Here is a 21,644-nt window from a genome sequence, read left to right on the forward strand (position 1 = left end):
CATATCATGTGTTTGATCTCCGGTCATTAAAGAGGCCACAGTTGGTCCATGTATGATCTCCGGACGCCCCACCACTGGCTGTTCCAGTCATGCTTTTTGTGCTTTAGAGGCTGTAGTGTGCATGGGGTGGTCTAAGTTTCAATATTCTCTGGAGCATTGAAACTCCATCCAGTAATACCATGTTTTGTAAAAGGCATCATTTTATCATAGCTGTTGTAAAGAGAAGCCTTCAGATCCTTCATTTACATTAAGTCCTTAACCTTAAAAATCCAGAAGGACATACTCAGTGGATTTGTTGTCTTCCAAAATAGAACTACTAGCCATCACCAGAAATCTTGAGAGTGAACGTTTATAGGAGGAAGCAGAAGTCTCGCAAAGCTGAAGCAGAAACAGTTCAGGACCCAGTTACTAGTCTAATCATGTTTTTCACATCAGTCTAGAAGGATTGTAGAACTGGGCAGGACAAAAAGATCTGGAAAAATTGTCCTCATGACATCTACATCTCCAACACACAAGATCAATGGAGTCAAATATTTAATTTAGATGGAACCCTACACCATATGGACCCTTTTTATAATTCGATTTTTTCAGATATGAGCTTCTTAAATATTTATGAGCCAAGGACATTACCATAACCCTTTGATCGGGAAAAAGAGAAATGCCCAAATATTCCTCCCACTGGGTTAAGAATCCATAGGTTGGCTGATCTGCTGGATTAACAAGCAGGGAATAGACAATGGATAATGTATGGAGGATTGTACCTGCTTTCGCACAGAGGTGCTGCCTAGGCGTTATTGCGTGCACACACGGAGAGGGGGATGTCAGATTTAGGGAGGTTTTAGACGACGGGAGCAGAAGTTATTCAGTTTGGGAAAGGTTGAGTTTCAGATAGAGAGCAGACATGATGGAGACTGCGTACAGACAATCACTGGTATTCTGTAGTACAGCTGGATTACGGTTAGAGGATGAAGTATATAGTTGTGTATCATCCACATAAAGATGGTGCTGAAAGCCAAGTTTGCTGGTGGTCTGACTAATTGGTACTGTGTAGAGAGAGAAGAGAAAAGGGCCAAGGACTGAACCCCGAGGGACCCCAATAGTGTGAGAGAAAGAGGAGAAAAAGTGGATTAAGGAAATCATACAGTTAAGGGGGGCAATCAGAAAGATAGGAATAGAACCAGGAGAGAGCAATTTCCTTTATGCCAATTGAGTGGAGCATAGAGTAGGAGATGGTGGTCAACAGGGTCTCAGATGTTGAAAGCTGTGAGAGGCCAAGAGAAGTGGTTAGAGATTGAAGCTGCAAATGGTGAGGTGGGGCTGGTAATGGGGATGTTGAGATCTCTCAGGATAAGGTTTGGTAATTCTGAGGACATGAAGTGTGGCAGCCAGGCAGAACACTGGTCAAGGAACTGGGTGGGTAAGCCTGGGATACGGTATACGACCTCTACTCTAAGGGAAAGCGGATGGAAGAGCCTGATGGAGTGGATCTTAAAACAAAAGAATGCAAGTAATGGCCATCTCAGGTGTTGAGGGTCGACTTCCATTCATCTCCTTGACACATTGGGATCAGGGTGTATGCCCCGTGAAGGTTGAGCTTTGTGAAAACTCTTAAACCTTTAAGTTGATCAAACATGATGAGGGGCAGGGGGTATTTATTCTTGTTAGTAATTTGGGTGAGGCCCCTGTAATCAATACAGGGTCGCAGATAACCTTCCTTTCTCTACACGAAAAAAAAAAAAAAAAACCTGCTCCAGCAGGGGAGGAAGATTTCCAGATAAATCCATGGGCAAGATTCTCTTCAATATACTCAGACATGGCATGGGTCTCAGCCAGCAACAGGGAATAGATTCAGCCTCATGAATGGGAAGTGCCTCGTAGAAGGTCGATAGGACAGTCATACGGCCTATGAGGTGGTAGCGTCTCAGCCTCCTTTTTTATCAAAGATGTCAGCGTACGTCCAGTATGCAGCCAGCAAGCCAGGTAGATGCAGAAGCCGGAGGTCGAGCAGGATGAATGGAAACTAATGCTCTCTCCCAGCACTCCTGACCCCAAGTACTTGTCCAGATCTCCAATCCAAGACTGGTTCATGTTTTCAAAGCAATGGCAGACCAAGAAGCAGAGAGTGTAGCATTCCTACTCAGAGTTCCACAAGCTCGGTCACGAATGGGATGGTTTTGAAAAGGAGTTTATCATCCACAGAAAAGAAAAACAAACAATTCCTGAAGTGCTGTTTTTTGTTCATTCTGCCTCCCAAAAATCGTAATAGAAAACAAAATGTTATGTAACAGAAAATGGTACCAATAAAAAAGTCAACTCGTCCTGAAAAAAAACAAGCCCTCACATGACTCTGTTGGCAGAAATTTGTAAAATTATTGCTCTCAAAATGGCTATGCAAAATCTTGTTTTTGCAAAAAAATATAAAGTGTGTTTTAGTTTGTGACAGCAGCCGAACAGAAAAGCTATATAAATCTGGTATATCACTGGAATCGCACCGACCCGAATAATAGTTGTCTAATCACTTACACTGCATGAGAAAGGGCGTTAAAAATAAAACCAATTCTTCATCTGCCGTTGATTTGTTCAATCTGCCTTCCAAAGATTGCAGTAAGGCTTGGTGCACATTTATTCTGCTTTCAGTCCTTGCATAGGGGTTTCCATGTAAATCTCGGCAATACATGATTCAATAGGAACCCTTGACAGAAGATTCCCTATAATGAGGCATATGGAGTCACTTTGGATGTTGTCTGTCCTATGATCCGGCAGTGTCTTTTCAAGCGTGCATAAAAGTTTGGTCGGCCAAAGTGTTTTGCACTTCTAAAAAGAAGGTCACCGCTGAGCAAAGGCCAAACAGGGGCCAGAGTAACTCAGCTGCCTTACTATAGTGAATGAATCCCTCGGGGCTTTTATCTGAATCACGTCACTGAGAGATTTAGATGGAAACCCCAAAGTAAGTGCTCAGCGTAGAGCGCCAGATCAATGTGTTCTCAAATGTTATGTAAAATGTTCCTGACAAAATCTTCAAATCAATCAAGTAAGTCCCCACTCAGGTTTGTCATCTGTTAGCAGAAATATAGGGGTCTTCCATGTTACTGGTAGTACAAAGGCCCTAGAAAAGAGAAATGTCTCCTCGCCCCTCCAAAAGAAATTTAGCAAAATCTGCTCTCCCAAATCCAAACACCTCTTTTCCTTCTGAGCCCCAGTGTGCCCAAACTTTTTGCCATTTCTGTAGCAATGAGAGCTCGTCCAGTTTATGGGTTCATGTCTCCAGAAGCACAAGCTGGGCATAACGTACTGGGGACTACAACAGCAGTTTGCAATTTACTCGGCACCATTCACTGCTCGTTGATTTTGGAAAACACCAATGGACTAAAAATTGTTACTACACCTACAGATAAATTCCAAAAGGGGTATACTTTCCAAAATGGGGTCACTGGAGGAAGGATTCTGCTCTTCTAGCACTTAGTGGCTCTGTATATGGAGTCCGCAAACTATTCTAGGAAAATCTGGTGTAGTTTGGAAAATGGAGTCATTTATGAGGGGTTCTGCTGTACTGTCACCTCAGGGGCTCTCCCAGTGGGTCATGGCACCCACAAACCGTAACAGTAAAATCTGCACTATTATATGGCGCTCCTTCCCTTCTGAGTTTTGCTTTGTGCCTTAAAAGTAGTTCCTGACTACATGTAGGGTATTGGTGTACTCACGAGAAATATTAGCCCTTGTAAAAATGAAAAACGTTGGGCTAAAACAACATTTTAGTGGTAAGAATTAATTATTCTCTCTTCACCACCCAATAGTATAAAATTCTGTGCAGCACATGTGTAAATATGATCACTGCCCCTCTAGATCAATAAATTGGCGGGGTGTAGTTTGTAAAATAAGGTCACATTTGGGGGGGGTTTATGCTGATCTGCACCATCAAGGGTTCTGCAAATGTAACATGGCACCCTCATTCCAGCAAAATCTGAACTCTAATATGACGTATCTTCCCATCTGAGCTTTGCACTGAGCCCCAAAAGTAGTTTTCGACCACAAATTGGGGTACTTGTTTACTTAGGAGAAATTGAACAACAAATTCTTGGGTCCATTTCTCCTGCTATTTTTGTGAAAATGAAAAAAAAAATTGGGGCTAAAACAATATTTTTGCATTTTTGTGCACCCAGTGGTTCCTGGACCTCAACACATGTCTAGATAAACTCCTTGAGGGGTCTAGTTTCCAAAATGAGGTCACTTGTGGGGGGTTTCCACTGTTTAGTCACATCATAGGCTCTCCAAATGCGACATGATTCCTGCATATACCCCACATATGAGGTATCTGCATACTGAGGAGAAATTGCACAACAATTTTGAGTTCCATTTTCTCATGTTACCCTTGTGAAAATAAAAATAAAATTGGTCTAAATGTAAATTTGTATGAAAAAAAGTTAAATGTTCAATTTTTCCTTCCACATTGCAAAAATCCCTGTGATAAACCTGAAGAGTTAATAAACTTCTTGAACGTGGTCTTAGGCCATGTGCACACGTTCAGGATTGTTAGCGTTTTTTTCGCGTTTTTTCGCTATAAGAACGTGATAAAAACGCGAAAAAAAACGCTTACATAAGCCTCCTATTATTTACAGGGTATTCCGCATTTTTATGCGGTTGGTACCCAGGGTGGAGGAGAGGAGACTCTCCTCCACGCACTGGGCACCATATAAGTGGTCAAAAAATAAGAAATAAAATAATAAACAGTCCTATACTCACCCTCGATGTCTTGCCGCCTCCTCGCACGCTGCCGTTCGGTTTCTGTACCTGGTGTGCGCTGAAGGACCTCGCCGAATGACGTCACTGTCCTGTGATTGGTCGTGAGCGGTCATGTGACCGCTCACGTGACCGTGACGTCACGGGAGGTCCTGTGCGCACAGACCAGCTATACGGAACGGACGCCGGTGAGATGTCTGGGTGAGTATAAGCATTTTTTTATTTTTTTTATTATTTTTAAACATTCTATCTTTTACTATAGATGCTGCATAGGCAGCATCTATAGTAAAAAGTTGGTCACACTTGTCAAACGCTATGTTTGACAAGTGTGACCAACCTGTCAGTCAGTTTTCCAAGCGATGCTACAGATCGCAGGGAAAACTTTAGCATTCTGCAAGCTAATTACGCTTGCAGAATGCTAAAAAAAGCGAAAAAAACGGAAAAAAAACGCAAAAAAAAAAATGCGGATTTCTTGCAGAAAATTTCCGGTTTTCTTCAGGAATTTTCTGCAAGAAATCCGCAACGTGTGCACATACCCTTAAGCACCTTAAGTGGTGCAGTTTTTAGAATGGTGTTACTTTTGGGTATTTTCTGTGTTATAGGATCCTCAAAATCACTTCACATGTGATGTGGTCCCTAAAAAATTTGGTTTTGTAAATTTTGTTGGAAAAATGAGAAATCGCTGGTCAACTTATAACCCTTCTAACTTCCTAACAAAAAAATTATGTTTAAAAAATTATTCTGATGTCTTAAATGTTATTTATTAACTATTTTATGTTGTATAACTCAGGGGCATATACAGGTGCTTCTCACACAATTAAAATATCTTCAAAAAGTTAATTCATTTCAGTTATTCAATACAAAAAGTGAAACTCAAATATTGTATAGAGTCATTACAAACAGAGTGATCTATTTCAAGTATTATTTCTGTTAATGTTGATGATTATAGCTTACAGCCAATGAAAACCCAAAAGTCATTATCTCAGTAAATTTGAATAATTAACAAAAAACACCTGCAAAGGCTTTCTAAGCTATCTAAGCCTTTCAAAAGGTCCCTTAGTCTGTTTCAGTAGGCTCCACAATCATGGGGAAGACTGCTGACTTGACAGATGTCCAAAAGGCAGTCATTGACACGCTTCACAAGGAGGGTAGGCCACAAATTCATTGCTAAAAAAGCTGGCTGATCACAGAATGCTGTATCCAAGCATACTAATGGAAAGTTGACTGAAAGGAAAAAGTGTGGTAGAAAAAGGTGCACAAGCAACCGGGATAATCGCAGCCTTGAAAGGATTGTTAAGAAAAGGCCATTCAAAATTTTGAGGGAGATTCACAAGGAATGGACTGCTGCTGAAGTCATTGCTTCAAGAGCCACCACACACAGACGTATCCAGGTCATGGGCTACAAGTGTCGTATTCCTTGTGTCAACCCACTCATGACCAATAGACAACGCCAGAAGCTTCTTACCTGTGCCATGAAGAAAAAGAACTGGACTGTTGCTCAGTGGTCCAAGGTGTTGTTTTCAGATGAAAGTAAATTTTGCATTTCATTTGGAAAGGTCCCAGAGTCTGGAGGAAGAGTGGAGATTCACACAATTCAAGCTGCTTGAGGTCTAGTCTGAAGTTTCCACAATTAGTGATGGTTTGGGGAGCCATGTCATCTGCTGGTATAGGTTCACTGTGTTCTATCAAAACCAAAGTCAGCGCAGTCGTCTACCAGGAAATTTTTGAGCACTTCATGCTTCCCTCTGCCGACAAGCTTTTTGTAGATGGAAATTTCATTTTCCATCATAACTTGGCACCTGTCCATACTGCCAAAAGTACCAATACCTGGTTTATAAACAGTATCACTGTGCTTGATTGGCCAGAAAACTCGCCTCACCTTATCCCCATTGTCAAGAGAAAGATGACAGACACCAGATCCAACAATGCAGACGAGCTGAAGGCTGCTATTAAAGCAACCTGGGCTTCTTAACACCTCAGCAGTGCCACAGTCTGATCGCCTCTATACCACACCACTTTGATGCAGTAATTGATGCAAAAAGAGCCCTGACCAAGTATTGAGAGCATTTACTGAACATACATTTCAGTAGGAAAACATTTTGGATTTTAAAATCATTTTTCAAGCTGGTGTTATAAAGTATTCTAATTTACTGAGATAATGACTTTTGGGTTTTCATTGGCTGTAAGCCATAATCATCAACATTAACAGAAATAGATACTTGAAATAGATCACTGTTTGTAATTACTCTATTTAATATATGAGTTTCACTTTTTGTATCGAAGAACTGAAATAAATTAATTTTTGAAGATGTTGTAATTTTGTGAGAAGCACCTGTAAATGAAAAGATTGAAAATTTCCAATTTTTTTTCACAAGTAAAAGCAAGTCATATCAAAGAAATTTTACAACAATCATGAAGTACAATATGTATCGAGAAAACAGTTTTTAGAATTAGTGGGATCCATTGAAGCATTCCACAATTATTACCACATAAAGTGACACTGGTCAGAATTGTAAAATTTGACCTTGTCATGTAGTTGAAAACAGACTTGGTGAAGGGGTTATTAATGACCCTCCTTGACTACACATTTGTGGTCCTGCCATATTATGATAGGGGACATTCGCTCTGCAGATTTAGTAGAAGAATAGTCGGACAAAGTATTTTGACCCTTTTGAACCACTATCAGTTTAGTGTTGTCATTTTCTTTGCTGTTGTCTGGGCATGGGGATAGAGTGGGAGAAAGGGAAATATATACTTCTGACATTAGGTATTGAAGTGCTTCATATGTGGTGCCTTATACAGTTTGTGAAGCCAATTGCAGGATTGGATTATAAAAGGAAGGGGAAGTATACCGGAATGATTCTACTTTCCATTCTTTTTGTAATCTCCTCCTAGATGTGGTGTAAAAACATGCATAAAATGCATAGTAATGCAGTAAAAGCAAACCCAACTGATTGCACATTATCTGTTCCATATGTTATGACTTAGGTTAAATATTCGTGTGACATGAAAACTGAAGACCTAAAAGAAGATGAAGAGTTCTATCCTACTGTGAACGAGCTGTATGAGGAGGGAATTCCTACAGATATCATTGGTAGGTAATAACTAAAGGGAGTTAGTCATGATAAAATTGTTCACTGTATGAAAAGAATATGTAAACATGTTCACTATGAAATGTAAGGGTATATACACACAGCGTTTTGGAGTTTTGGAGAGGGTCTTGGTTTGCTCTAAAAGATGCCTGAAAAAAATAATCAAAAAATGTTTGAAAGACTATTCCTATATATTTCTAATGTAAAATCAACTTGTGTTCATACACTGTGTGCAGAATTATTAGGCAAGTTGTATTTTAATCACATGATGCTTTTTATAAATGTCGGTTGTCCTACTCCAAGCTGTTCAGGCTTGAGAGCCAACTACCAATTAATAATAATAATAATAATAATAATTTTATTTATATAGCGCCAACATATTCCGCAGCGCTTTACAACTTATAGAGGGGACTTATACAGACAACAGACATTACAGCATAACAGAAATCACAGTTCAAAACAGATACCAGGAGGAATGAGGGCCCTGCTCGCAAGCTTACAAACTATGAGGAAAAGGGGAGACACGAGAGGTGGATGGTAACAATTGCTTTAGTTATTTGGACCAGCCATAGTGTAAGGCTCGGGTGTTCATGTAAAGCTGCATGAACCAGTTAACTGCCTAAGTATGTAACAGTACAGATACAGAGGCTATTAACTGCATAAAGTGTATGAGAACATGATGGAGGAACGTGATTATGTTGTTGTTTTTTATTAATAGGCCACACAGGGATAATTAGGTTAATGCGTTGAGGCGGTAGGCCAATCTGAACAAATGAGTTTTTAGTGCACGCTTAAAACTGTGGGGATTGGGGATTAATTGTATTAACCTAGGTAGTGCATTCCAAAGAATCGGCGCCGCACGTGTAAAGTCTTGGAGACGGGAGTGGGAGGTTCTGATTATTGAGGATGCTAACCTGAGGTCATTAGCAGAGCGGAGGGCACGGGTAGGTTGGTAGACTGAGACCAGAGAGGAGATGTAGGGTGGTGCTGAGCCATGGAGTGCTTTGTGGATGAGGGTAGTAGTTTTGTACTGGATTCTGGATTGGATGGGTAGCCAGTGTAATGACTGGCACAAGGTAGAGGCATCGGTGTAACGGTTGGCGAGGAATATGATCCTGGCAGCAGCATTCAGGACAGATTGGAGCGGGGAGAGTCTGGTAAAAGGTAGGCCAATTAGTAGAGAGTTACAATAGTCCAGACGAGAATGAATAAGTGAGACAGTAAGAGTTTTTGCAGAGTCGAAAGTAAGAAAAGGGCGAATTCTGGAAATGTTTTTGAGATGCAGATAAGAAGAGCGAGCCAGTGATCGGATGTGGGGGGTGAATGAAAGCTCGGAATCAAGGATGACTCCAAGGCAGCGGGCATGTTGCTTTGGAGTAATGGTGGAACCGCACACAGAGATGGCAATGTCGGGCAAAGGTAGGTTTGTAGAGGGAGAGAACACGAGGAGTTCAGTTTTTGACAGGTTCAGTTTCAGATAGAGGGAGAACATGATGTTAGAGACAGCGGTAAGACAATCACTGGTGTTTTCTAAAAAGGTCGGCGTGATAACAGGAGAAGAGGTATATAATTGGGTGTCGTCAGCATAGAGATGGTACTGGAAACCAAATCTACTGATTGTTTGTCCAATAGGGGCAGTATACAAAGAGAAGAGGAGGGGGCCTAGGACTGATCCTTGAGGAACCCCAACAGTAAGGGGAAGGTGAAAGGAGGAGGAACCAGCAAAACAAACAGTGAAGGATCGGCCAGAGAGATAGGAGGAGAACCAAGAGAGAACGGTGTCCTTGAGGCCGATGGAGCGGAGCATAGTGAGGAGGAGCTGATGATCCACAGTGTCGAATGCTGCGGAGAGATCCAAGAGAATTAGCATGGAATAGTGACCATTAGATTTAGCTGTTAGTAGGTCATTAGAGACTTTAGTGAGGGCAGTTTCAGTAGAGTGTAAAGAGCGGAAACCAGATTGAAGAGGGTCGAGAAGAGAATTATCTGAGAGATAGCGGGTAAGACGGGAGTGGACCAGGCGTTCCAGGAGTTTAGAGATGAAGGGAAGATTAGAGACAGGTCTATAATTAGCGGCACAATTTTGATCGAGGGAGGGCTTTTTAAGTAGTGGATGTATGATGGCATGCTTAAATGAGGAGGGAAAAATACCGGAAGTGAGGGAAAGGTTGAATATTTTTGTTAGGTGAGAGGTGACAGCCGGGGAAAGGGACTGGAGGAGATGCGACGGAATGGGGTCGCTGGTGCAAGTGGTCGGGCGAGAAGATGCAAGGAGCCTGCTTACTTCTTCTTCTGTAACTGGTTCAAAGTCAGAGAGTGAACTAGATGCAGTGGGGGAGGGAGGACAGTGCTTGGTATGAAGAGATTGGGAAATGATTTCCTGTCGAATGTGGTCAATTTTTTCTTTGAAGTAATTGGCCAGATCGTCAGCGTGGAGATCTGTGGTTGGGGCCTGCTCTCTTGGGTTGAGTAGGGACCGGAAAGTGTCAAAGAGACGTTTAGGGTTATTGGACAGCGAGGTGATGAGGGTGTTAATTAAGTAAATGAGGTGATGTGCATCTCTGTAATGAGGAGGGGTGTTGTCTAATGACATCAAAACCCTATATGAGGTGTGCTTAATTATTAGGAAACTTCCTTTCCTTTGGCAAAATGGGTCAGAAGAGAGATTTGACGGGCTCTGAAAAGTCCAAAATTGTGAGATGTCTTGCAGAGGGATGCAGCAGTCTTGAAATTGCTGGATCAGTAAAGGGCAGAGAGCTCCACTCCAAATCGGACGCCAGCAAGGTGGAGGTGGGGTACTGGTATGGACTGGTATCATCAAAGATGAACTTGTGGGACCTTTTCGGGTTGAGGATGGAGTGAAGCTCAACTCTCAGACCTACTGCCAGTTTCTGGAAGACAACTTCTTCAAGCAGTGGTACAGGAAAAAGTCGGTATAGTTCAAGAAAAACATGATTTTCATGCAGGACAATGCTCCATCACATGCCTCCAACTACTCCACAGCGTGGCTGGCCAGTAAAGGTCTCAAAGAAAAATGATGACATGGCCCCCATTTTATGTTTCTCATAAAATGTGAGATCTACAGGGAGGGAAAACAGTACACCTCTCGGAACAGTGTCTGGGAGGCTGTGGTGGCTGCTGCACGCATTGTTGATCGTAAACAGATCAAGCAACTGACAGAATCTATGGATGGAAGGCTGTTGAGTGTCATCTTAAAGAAAGGTGACTATATTGGTCACTATTTTTGGGGGATTTTGTTTTTGCGTGTCAGACATGTTTATTTCTAAATTGTGTGCAGTTATATTGGTTTACCTGGTAAAAATAAACAAGTGAGATGGGAATATATTTGGTTTTTATTAAGTTGCCTAATAATTCTGCACAGTAATAGTTACCTGCACAAGCAGATATCCTCCTAAGATAGCCAAATCTAAAGAAACAACCCACTCCAACTTCCAAAAATATTAAGCTTTGATATTTATGAGTCTTTTGGGTTGATTGGAACATAGTTGTTGATCAATACTAAAAATAATCCTCTAAAATACAACTTTCCTAATAATTCTGCAAACAGTGTATATTCAGTCTTTTGTGCTCAGTGCTCAAAAGACTGAACATCTGACCAGCAAAGTGGTGATATTGACGTAACTCACTCATACACGGATAACTGGAATAATTAAACCTAGAAAACAGAGAAGCTGAAGCCTGCATAGCTAAAAACACCTTCTTGAACCTGGCAGCCTAAAACGCCATCTTGTACCTTGTTTCTTGTACCTCCTGAGCAACCAGAGGGGAGGCCGCTGCACCCAGAGTGAAGAGACTTAAAGCACGTGCACAAAGGGAAAATACGGAGAATAATAAATGAAACAAGAATGATCTCCCACCAACCTAGCTAAGGAAAAAGGAAAGGTGCTGGAAAGGCAGACAAACAAACACACAGCAGAAATACACACGCCTAGCAGGAAAAATCCCTTCCCTGTAGGGCTGGAAGTCTTTAGCACTAATCCTTTTGGAAGTATAGTCAGCAAGGAAGTGTAGTGTAGAAAGAATATACAGGGGCTTGCAAAAGTATTACCCCCCTTAGCTTTTTACCTATTTTTTTTTTTACATTACAACCTGTCTTTAAATATTTTTTTTAATCCACTAGTGGTAAAGCGAGTCCGCAAGAAAAAACAACTTGTGTCCTCACATAGAAGCATTCCAAGGGCCAGTATTCAGAAAAATACCAATCTTGGAACCACGCTGTGGGAAAGTATATTTAATATTGCCGGAAGATGTGGAAAACAACTAGGTCCACACAATAAAGGTATAGATTAGGGCAGTGGTGTGCCAGTGGTGTCACCAAAAGTCCGATGAAATTCCAGGAGTACAAAATGGACACAAAAAATTGTATATAAAGACTCAGATAAAATATATATGAGGTCCCTGGGTCACCCCAGTGAATTTTACCAATGATCCAGTACCTTAAGTGCCACTACTAAAAGCAATATTTATACCATGCAATTAATAAAAGAATTACCTTAGTCAATGTACGGTAGGTTGTTCTTGGCACAGTGCGTTGGTTGTAGAAAGAAGAGGGATGGCAACCACTATTGGGAAAGCTGGATGCACTGGCTGATAGGAGAACCACACCATAATAACTGCTGTGGAAAGCTGGGTACGGTGGTAGCAATCTGACTAATCTTGCTGATGATGCATTGGTTGTTGGTTGTAAAGAGAAAATGGATACCGAACAATGTTGGGCAAGCTGGGTGCACTGGCTGTTAGGCGAAGCACACCATAATTACTGCTGTGGAAAGCTGGGTACGATCTAATTGTGCTGCTGGTTCAAGTAGCAATACCTCTCTTAAAACCACGCTGGGGAAAATATAAAGTCGCCGAAAGGTGGAAGACGTGGAAACAACTAGGTCCACATTAGTGTTGAGCCACCCCCCTAGTGTTTGAGTTCGGTTCGGTTCGTCGAATTGGGGCGTGTTCGACGAATGTTCGTCAAACGTTCGACGAACACTGTCGAACCCCATTGAAACCAATGGCATACAAACACATACAAAACCCCTTAAAAGGTGTCCAAAAGCTAACAAACTGCTCAGAAGACACAACAAACACATGGAAAAGTCACAAGTACATGTAGTCATGCGAAAAGAAAAGAGGTGGAGGAGTAAAAGGAGGAGGAGACACAGATATAGGCATGTCATACCCTTCTAAAATCAAGAAAGGCTGGAGTAAAAATCTAAAATCAGCCTACCAACACCCAGATTTCGTCACAAAAAAATTTAAAAAATAAATATCTTTAGGTAGAATGGCGGGTCCATTCAGAACACTTGCCTTAGAAGACGTAGTGGTATCCCCGTTGGGAGTCGTGCCAAAAAAGGAACCCAATACATTCAGACTATTCCACCATTTGTCATATCCAAGGGGCAGGTCAGTGAACGACAACATCGACGCGGAACCAAGTACTGTACTATATACTGTACCTCCTTTGACGAGGCAATCAGGTGGATCAAGAAGTTGGAAAGGGGCACCCTAATGGCCAAAACAGACATTGAAGGGGCGTTCCGGTTACTACCTGTGCCTCCGAATAGTGTCCGCCTTTTGGGCTGCTTCTGTGAAGAAGCATACTACATAGATCGCTGTTTGCCCATGGGGTGCTCCATATCCTGCTCACTATTTGAGGCGTTGCTTCCTCGAATGGGTCGTCATGGACGTTTCTAAGGGGGCACATATTATCCATTACCTCGACGACTTCTTATGCCTGGGCCCAAAAGATTCACCACAGTGTGAATACACGCTGTAGTCCACCTGTGAGAAGGAGACAGCTGGAGGGAGAGCGGACACCCCAGAGCCGAGGGGTTAGACTGAGAAAGGAAGAAGGCGGTGTAGCTTGCTTCATGGGCGGGGTACTCTGCTGAGTAGCAGAAACTGCTACTAGGCCCAAAAGGATTTCCTGGGCTAGATGCAGTTAAAAATTAGTAATTAGATAAATAGGTGGTGTAGCTTGCTTCATGGGTGGGCTACTCTGCTGTAAACCGCTCTGCAGACTCAACCATCTGTGTTACCCCAAGCCATAGTGTATGTAGTTTCTAAATGTTAAAAGGGGGGGGAGTGACCCCACCCACCTGGAATTGACGATGCCAACGTCATGTAAAACACAGCAAGGGGACTCCAAAAAGAGTCTCCATTTTTTCCAAAAATTGGGCCACAGACACCACTTAAGTGACATCAATTTCCCCAGCGCTTCTTAAAATGGTTGGTGAGGTGATTTTCAAAAATCATCAAGCTTTTAGTCTCCCCAGGATGACACAGGGGTAGAAAAGAACAAATCCTGGATCCGCAAGGACATCTTGATGAACGTTAGTCTGTCTACATTGTCACTGGACAGCCGCGTGCGCTTATCTGTCAGCACACCACCAGCAGCGCTGAACACACGTTCAGAGAGAACGCTGGCTGCGGAGCACGACAAAATCTCCAAGGCGTGAGTGGCGAGCTCAGGCCATTTTTCAAGATTGGAAGCCCAAAATGAGCAAGGGTCCAGTTCCACAGTCATGGCATCGATGTTAACTTGGAGATACTCTTGTACCATCCTCTCTAGGCATTGGCTGTGCGTCAGACTTCTTGTCTCCTGTGGCCTTGCAAAGGATGGTCTAAAAAAATCTTGAAACGATTGAAAAAAATTGCTCTTACCACCAGATGCGATGTTACTGTTACGGTTAGAGTGATGACTCGATAGTCCCACGGTTTGTAAGTTAGAACTCAGAGATTGACTACGTGAACCACTGGTGTTTTGTGGAAAAGCAGATGTTAGAATCTGTAACAGTCTCTACTGATACTCCTGCATGCGTGAATCCCTTTCTATGGCAGGAACTATTTCACCAAATTTGCTTTTGTACCAGGGATCTAAGAGTGTGGCAACCCAGTAGTCGGCATTACTTCGGATTCTGACAATCCAAGGGTCATGTTGCAGGTAGTGCAGCAAGAAGGCACTTATGTGTCTTGCGCATCCAGGAGGACCAAGTCCTTGTTGACTTGGTGGTGGCGAGGTGAGAATCATGCTTCCTTCGTCTGCCCTCTCCCCCCAACCTCGCACAACAGAAATTTGATCAAGGTCTCCCTCATCTGATGAGTCTTCCATGCTCAGCGCCAGTTCGTCCTCCACTTCTTCCTCACCTCCTGCACCTTCCTCAACAGTTTGGCTGCTACCATGCGCCCTGAGTAATCCCTCTCCCCCAGGGTCCAATTCCAGCCTCCTTGGTGCTGCCAACCTTCTTGACCTTGGAGATATGATCCCCTCCGCATACGACTCCTCCTGTTCCTCCTCCTCTTGTTCCACCACCTCACTCCGAACACTGTGTAAGGTGTGCTCCAGCATGTAAATCACCAAAATAGTCGTGCTGATAATGGCATCGTCAGCACTAAACATCTTCGTTGCTATTTCAAAACTGTGCAGAAGGATGCATAGGTTCCTGATCTGAGACCACTCCTGCAGCGTGATTTGCCCAACCTCTTGAGCTCGTTGGCCCAGGCTATACGTCATAACGTATTACACCAGGGCTCGTCGGACAGTGCAGACACTGCTCCTAGGCCCAAAACTATTAACTGGATTAGATGCAGTGAAAAATGAGATACACAGGCGGTATAGTTTGTTTCACAGGCGGGCTACTCTGCTGACGTGCAGACACTGCTCCTAGGCCCACAACTATTAACTGGATAAGATGCAGTAAAAATTGAGATACGCAGGCGGTATAGTTTGTGTCACAGGCGCTACACTGCTGACGTGCAGACACTGCTCCTCGGCCCAAAACTATTAACTGGATTAGATGCAGTGAAAATAGAGATACACAGGTGGTGTAGTTAGTTTCACAGGCGGGCTACTCTGCTGACGTGCAGACACTGCTACTAAGCCCAAAACCCCAAAACGATTTACTGGGTTAGATGCAGTAAAAATTGAGATACACAGGCGGTGTAGCTAGCTACACAGGCGGGCTACTCTGCTGACGTGCAGACACTGCTACTAAGCCCAAAACCCCAAAACGATTTCCTGGGTTAGATGCAGTAAAAATTGAGATACACAGGCGGTGTAGTTAGCTTCACAGGTGGGCTACTCAGATGACTATCAGACAATGCTACTAGCCCAAAGGATTGGCTGAGCTAGATTACACCAAATGCTGTGACCAAGGGTATGTGCACACGTCAGGATTTCTTGCAGAAATTTCCTGAAGAAAACCGGAAATTTTCTGCAAGAAATCCGCATTTTTTTTTTTGCGGTTTTTTTTTGCGTCTTTTTTAGCATTTTGCAAGCGAAATTAGCTTGCAGAATGCTAAAGTTTTCCAAGCGATCTGTAGCATCGCTTGGAAAACTGACTGACAGGTTGGTCACACTTGTCAAACATAGTGTTTGACAAGTGTGACCAACTTTTTACTATAGATGCTGCTTATGCAGCATCTATAGTAAAAGATAGAATGTTTAAAAATAATAAAAAAAATTAAAAAATGGTTATACTCACCCTCTGCAGACGGCCGATATCCTCAGCGGCGTCCGTTCCTAGATGGTGTGGTTCAGGACCTTCGATGACGTCGCGGTCACGTGAGCGGTCACATGACCGGTCTTGCGACCAATCACAAGACAGCGACGTCATCGCAGGTCCTGAACCACATCATCTATAGGAACCGAAGCGGCAGCATGCAGCGGTGAGAGGCGGGAACACTCCGGGGGCCATCAGAAGGGGAGTATATCACTATTTTTTATTTTAATTCTTTTTTTTTTTACCAATTATGTGGTGCCCAGTCCGTGGAGGAGAGTCTCCTCTCCTCCACCCTGGGTACCAACCGCATATAATCTGCTTACTTCCCGCATGGTGTGCACAACCCCGTGCGGGAAGAAAGCAGATCAATGCACTCCTAGGTGTGCAGAATCCCCGCAATTCCGCATTTTTAATGAACATGTTGCTTTTTTTTCCGCAATGCGATTTTTTTCGCGGAAAAAAATGCAAGATTTGCACAAAAAATGCGGAATACACTGTAAATAATAGGAGGCATATGTTAGCGTTTTTTTTTCACGTTTTTATAGCGAAAAAACGCGAAAAAAACGTGAAAAATACTGAACGTGTGCACATGGCCTAACACTTGCACAGCACTGGCTCAGACCTGCCTGGCAAACAGTGCTATGAACTGCTGTAACCTACCCTGAAAAGAGATGATATTACAACTAGTCCCGACCCCTCCCAACTCCCTAAACCTATCTCTCTGACAATTCGCTCCATAAAAACACTCTTAGTCTGTATAGCGCCCACAGCAGCTGCGGTGCCGTCTAACACTAAGCTGCAGCAGTGAGGAAATGGTGGTAACGGGGCAAATGGCTGGTTCTTATAGGGCAAGGAAATGTGACATACACAGCCAATGACACATGCCCTTGCTTGTGTGCATCACATGCACATTGCTGTGTGTGTGCACTGCTGATAGGCTGAGAGACTGCACCGCCCCTCTGTAAATGCGGGAAAGAAAAAAAAAATGGAGATCAGCGTTATTTCAGCACAGATCTATCCCCCGCCCCCCCCCACCCGCTCACTATACACTGAAACAGTCTATTAACAATGATAAACAGTTTTAATGTGCAAATCAAGCTAGGCTTTTGGTGAACGAACATCAAACAGAAACTCGAACAGCCGAATTTTAAGCAAATTGTTCGGGTTCGTCGAACAACTCGTACACCTCCCAATACAGCTCGAATTTGAAATTGGCAAACAGTTCGACTCGAACACCGCTCATCTCTAGCCAGCCCTGTGTTCTCACATCACTCACCACTTCCACACGAGACTTCACGCAAGTGCCTGCTAGCTCTGCCCCCACAGCGTACAAAGCAGTCTGGAAACTGGAGGATGACTATTGCGTCCACGGCAGGTATTCCCAACATGAGTGGTGACTGGCAGGACACTGTATAACCCTGTCAGTGTGCATTGTCAGCTCTCAGATAGAAGAAGAGGTAGAGCAGAGGTATGCAGTGCACTCCTGAACTCTGTTGTGGTGGCTGAAAAGTAGCCGCCAATGTCATTTGTCAGCATGGCACCCAGACCGGAGAGGCAGAAAACAGGAGCCCAGTGCATCCCTGATCTCTGCCACCACAATGGAGCCTTAAATAACACTGGGCAGCAGGGTGCCTGGCCAGGAGCATTTCAGGAGAAGAAGCAAAGATCTGTGCCTCATCTGCCCGAGCACCATGCTTTATTTAATTTGTAGCTCCACTGTGGTAGCAAAGGTCAGAAGTGTAACTGTGCTCTGCCGCTTCTTTTTTTTAGGGCACCAGCCACACTGAAAGTGAACTGCTCACTGGGGATCACGGTGTCTGCAGACTGAAGTAGGTTGTCAGTTCATTTCCTAGACAGAGCAAAGTCCACCCCACCACCTAACCTTTGCCCTGTAACACTCCTAATATTATGGTGTAAATGTTCATTATTTGGTATCTAGCAGGCTATTATCACAGCTTCTACTATATAATTGTCTAAGGGTCACTTCCGTCTTTCTGTCTGTCCTTCTGTCTGCCACGGATATTCATTGGTCGCGGCCTCTGTCATGGACATCCAAGTCACTGACTGGTCGTGGCAAAACGCCCACGACCATTGCCACGACCAATCAGCGACGGCCATGATCTGGCAGGCGGCAGCGAAATGGCTGCTGATTTAGTGCCCTGCAGTCAGCGCTGAGCGCTCACACAGGGTTAATGCCAGCGTTCATGGACCGCGGTGTAACGCACTCCGTTAACGCAGCTATTAACCCTGTGTGACCAACGTTTTAGTTGGTCACATAGTAAAAAGATCTAATGTTACAAATAATAATAATAATAAAAAAAAGGTTATTCTCACCATCCGACGTCGCGCGCTGTCCTCGGCAGTGCAAGCGGCAGGTTCGGGTGCCAAGGATGCTATGCGAGAAGGACCTGCCATGACATCACGGTCATGTGACACGACGTCATCACAGGTCCTGCGCTCATACCATCCCTGGGACCGGAAGCTGCCGTGTGCACCGCACACAGGCGCCAGGACTTCAAGGGGCCTTCGGAAGGTGAGTATATGTTTATTGTTTATTTTAAGTCTTTTTTTAACCACGCATATAGTGCCCACTGTTGTGAATTCCGTTCTCTAACTCCCTCCTGTGGTCATGAATGGTACTTCGGTGAGTTCTGTCCGTGGACTCCCTCTGGTGGCTGTGAGTGGAGCTGCTGGTTCTGAGATTCTTTCTCCAGCTGCCCTCGCTTAGGGCTAGGCTGGATTCTCTATTTAACTCCACTCAGATTGTTATTGCTTGCCAGCTGTCAATGTTCTAGTACTGGTTCAGATCTCTCCTGGATCTTTCTGAGGACCTGTCTACTTCAGCACAAGCTAAGTTCCTGCTTGTTCAATTGTTACATATGGTTTTTCTTGCTAAGTCCTAGTCCAGCTTGCTATCATGAAACTACCTGGCTAGCTGGAAGCTCTGGGGGTGCAGAGTGGCACCACCGCATCGTGAGTCGGTGCGGGGGTATTTTTTGCACACTCTGCGTGGTTTTTGTAGCTTTTTGTGTTGACCGCAAAGATCCCTTTTCTATCCTCAATCTGTTTAGTCTGGCCTCTCTTTGCTAAAACCTATTTCATCCTGTGTTTGTGATTTCCTCTTATCTCCCAGTCAATACTTGTGGGGGGCTGCTTTTACCTTTGGGGAAATTTCTCTGAGGCAAGTGAGGCTTTGTTTCCTTTCTTTAGGGGTAGTTAGCTCTTAGGCTGTGAAGAGGCGTCTAGGCAGAGTCAGGCACGCTCCACGGCTATTTCTAGTTGTGTTGATAGGAGTAGGATTTGCGGTCAGCAGAGTTCCCATTTCCCCAGAGCTCGTCCTGATTCCGTGTTTAACTATCAGGTCATTCATGGTGCACCTAACCACCAGGTCCATAACAGCCCACATTGCTATATACTACGTGGGCTGTGTTACATACTGCGTGGGCTCTGTTATATACTACATCTCTGTGCTGTATACTATGTAGCTGGGCAATATACAACGTGACTGTCCAATATACTACGTGACTGTGCAATATACTACGTGCTCTGTGTTATATACTACGTAGCTGTGCAATATACTATGTGGCTGTGTCGGTTCTGTTATATACTACGTCGACTGCAATATACTACGTGGCTCTGTTATATACTACGTGGCTCTGCAATATACTACGTAGCTATGCAATATACTACGTGTCTCTACAATATACTACGTGGCTATGTTATATACTACGTGGCTCTGCTATATACTACGTCGCTGACCAGTATACTACATAGCTGTGCAATACACTACGTAGCTGTGCAATACACTACATGCTCTGTGTTATATACTACGTAGCTGTGCAATATACTATGTGGCTGTGTCGGTTCTGTTATATACTACGTCGACTGTGCAATATACTACGTGGCTCTGTTATATACTACGTGGTTGTGCAATATACTACGTGCCTGTGCAATATACTACGTGGCTCTACAATATACTGCGTGGCTATGTTATATATACTACGTGGCTCTGCTATATACTACGTGGCTGACCAATATACTACATACCTGCGCAATACACTACCTGGCTATGTTATATACTACGTGGCTATGTTATATACTACGTGGCTGTGTTACATACTATGTAGCTCTGCTATATACTACGTCGGTTGTGTTATATACTACGTCACTGTGCAATATAGTACGTAGCCTGTGCTATATATACTACCTACATATTCTAGAATACCCGATACGTTCGAATTGGGCCACCATCAAGTTTTTCTATAAATGTTCATATTACCTCTCATCAGGGGCATAGCGGTTGCGAGGGGGTATAGGAAGTTGAGAAGAATCTTTTCAATTTATTTATGTGTTAAAAACAGTGGCAGAATGGTAGAAATAGCTACCAGGAAGTGGCCAATGGGGGACGTATATTCCAGTATGGGAGACGTCCATACCGCTTTGGCCCAGATGGGGGACATATATACCAGGATGGGACCAGATAAAGGACATACAGCCATGGCCGAAAGTGCTGGCACCCTTGAAATTGTTCCAGAAAATGAAGAAAATTATTGTAATTACATATGTTTTATTACACATACATATACTTATTACCATTGTGTGTATTGGGACAATGCAAAAAAAACAGAGAAAAAGAAGGCAAATTTGACATAATTTCACATAAAACCCCCAAAATAGGCCTTATAAAATTGTTGGTACCCTCAACTTAATATTTGGTTCACACCCTTTGGAATAAATTCCTTATTTTTCGGATTATAAGATGCTCTGGATTATAAGACAGTCCAAATTTTGAGGAGAAAAATAGGAAAAAAAACCACCTTTTTTTAAAATAAAATGTTGGTGCTTCTTATAATCCAGGCGTCTTATTGTTTACCGGGGTGGTGGCTGCGGTGAAGCGTGGTCCCAGGGTTGCTGGTGGAGGCAGGAGTGGGGCGATGATGCAGGCCACAGGCTGGGATGAGGGGATGTTCGGATGTGGGCTTCGGGTGTCCAGTGCTGTGAGTTAGACCCTATCACAGTGATCAAAATAAAAAAAAAATAGTAAATCAACCCCCTTTTATCACCCCCTTAGTTAGGTAAAAATAATAAATTAAAAAAATGTTTTTATTTCCATTAGGGTTGGGGCTATTGTAAGGGTTGGGGTTATAGCTAGGATAAGGGTTATGGTTGGGGTTATAGTTCGGCTTATAGCTGGGGTTAGGTTGGGGCTAGAGTTAGGGTTGGGCTAGGGTTAGGATTGGGGCTATGGTTAGAGCTAGGGTTAGGGTTGTGCTAGGGTTAGGGTTGGGGCTAGGGTTAGGGT

At 43.4% G+C, this 21,644-nt stretch overlaps 1 protein-coding gene across 3 annotated transcripts in view; it reads left to right on the forward strand.

Moving 5' to 3' along the window:
• LOC143767153 (uncharacterized) overlaps positions 1-21,644 on the forward strand; it is a 132,810-nt gene that overhangs the window by 67,733 nt on the left and 43,433 nt on the right. For 2 of the 3 annotated variants that reach the window (XM_077255201.1, XM_077255200.1), the window contains one exon: positions 7,726-7,831. The exons of the other annotated variant lie outside the window; for it this stretch is intronic. In XM_077255201.1, the coding sequence (XP_077111316.1) occupies positions 7,726-7,831 (106 nt within the window). The remainder of the gene's footprint in view (positions 1-7,725; positions 7,832-21,644) is intronic. 3 annotated transcript variants of the gene reach the window in all.

This window comes from Ranitomeya variabilis, chromosome 4, assembly GCF_051348905.1.
Source record: "Ranitomeya variabilis isolate aRanVar5 chromosome 4, aRanVar5.hap1, whole genome shotgun sequence".
Taxonomy (NCBI): domain Eukaryota; kingdom Metazoa; phylum Chordata; class Amphibia; order Anura; family Dendrobatidae; genus Ranitomeya; species Ranitomeya variabilis.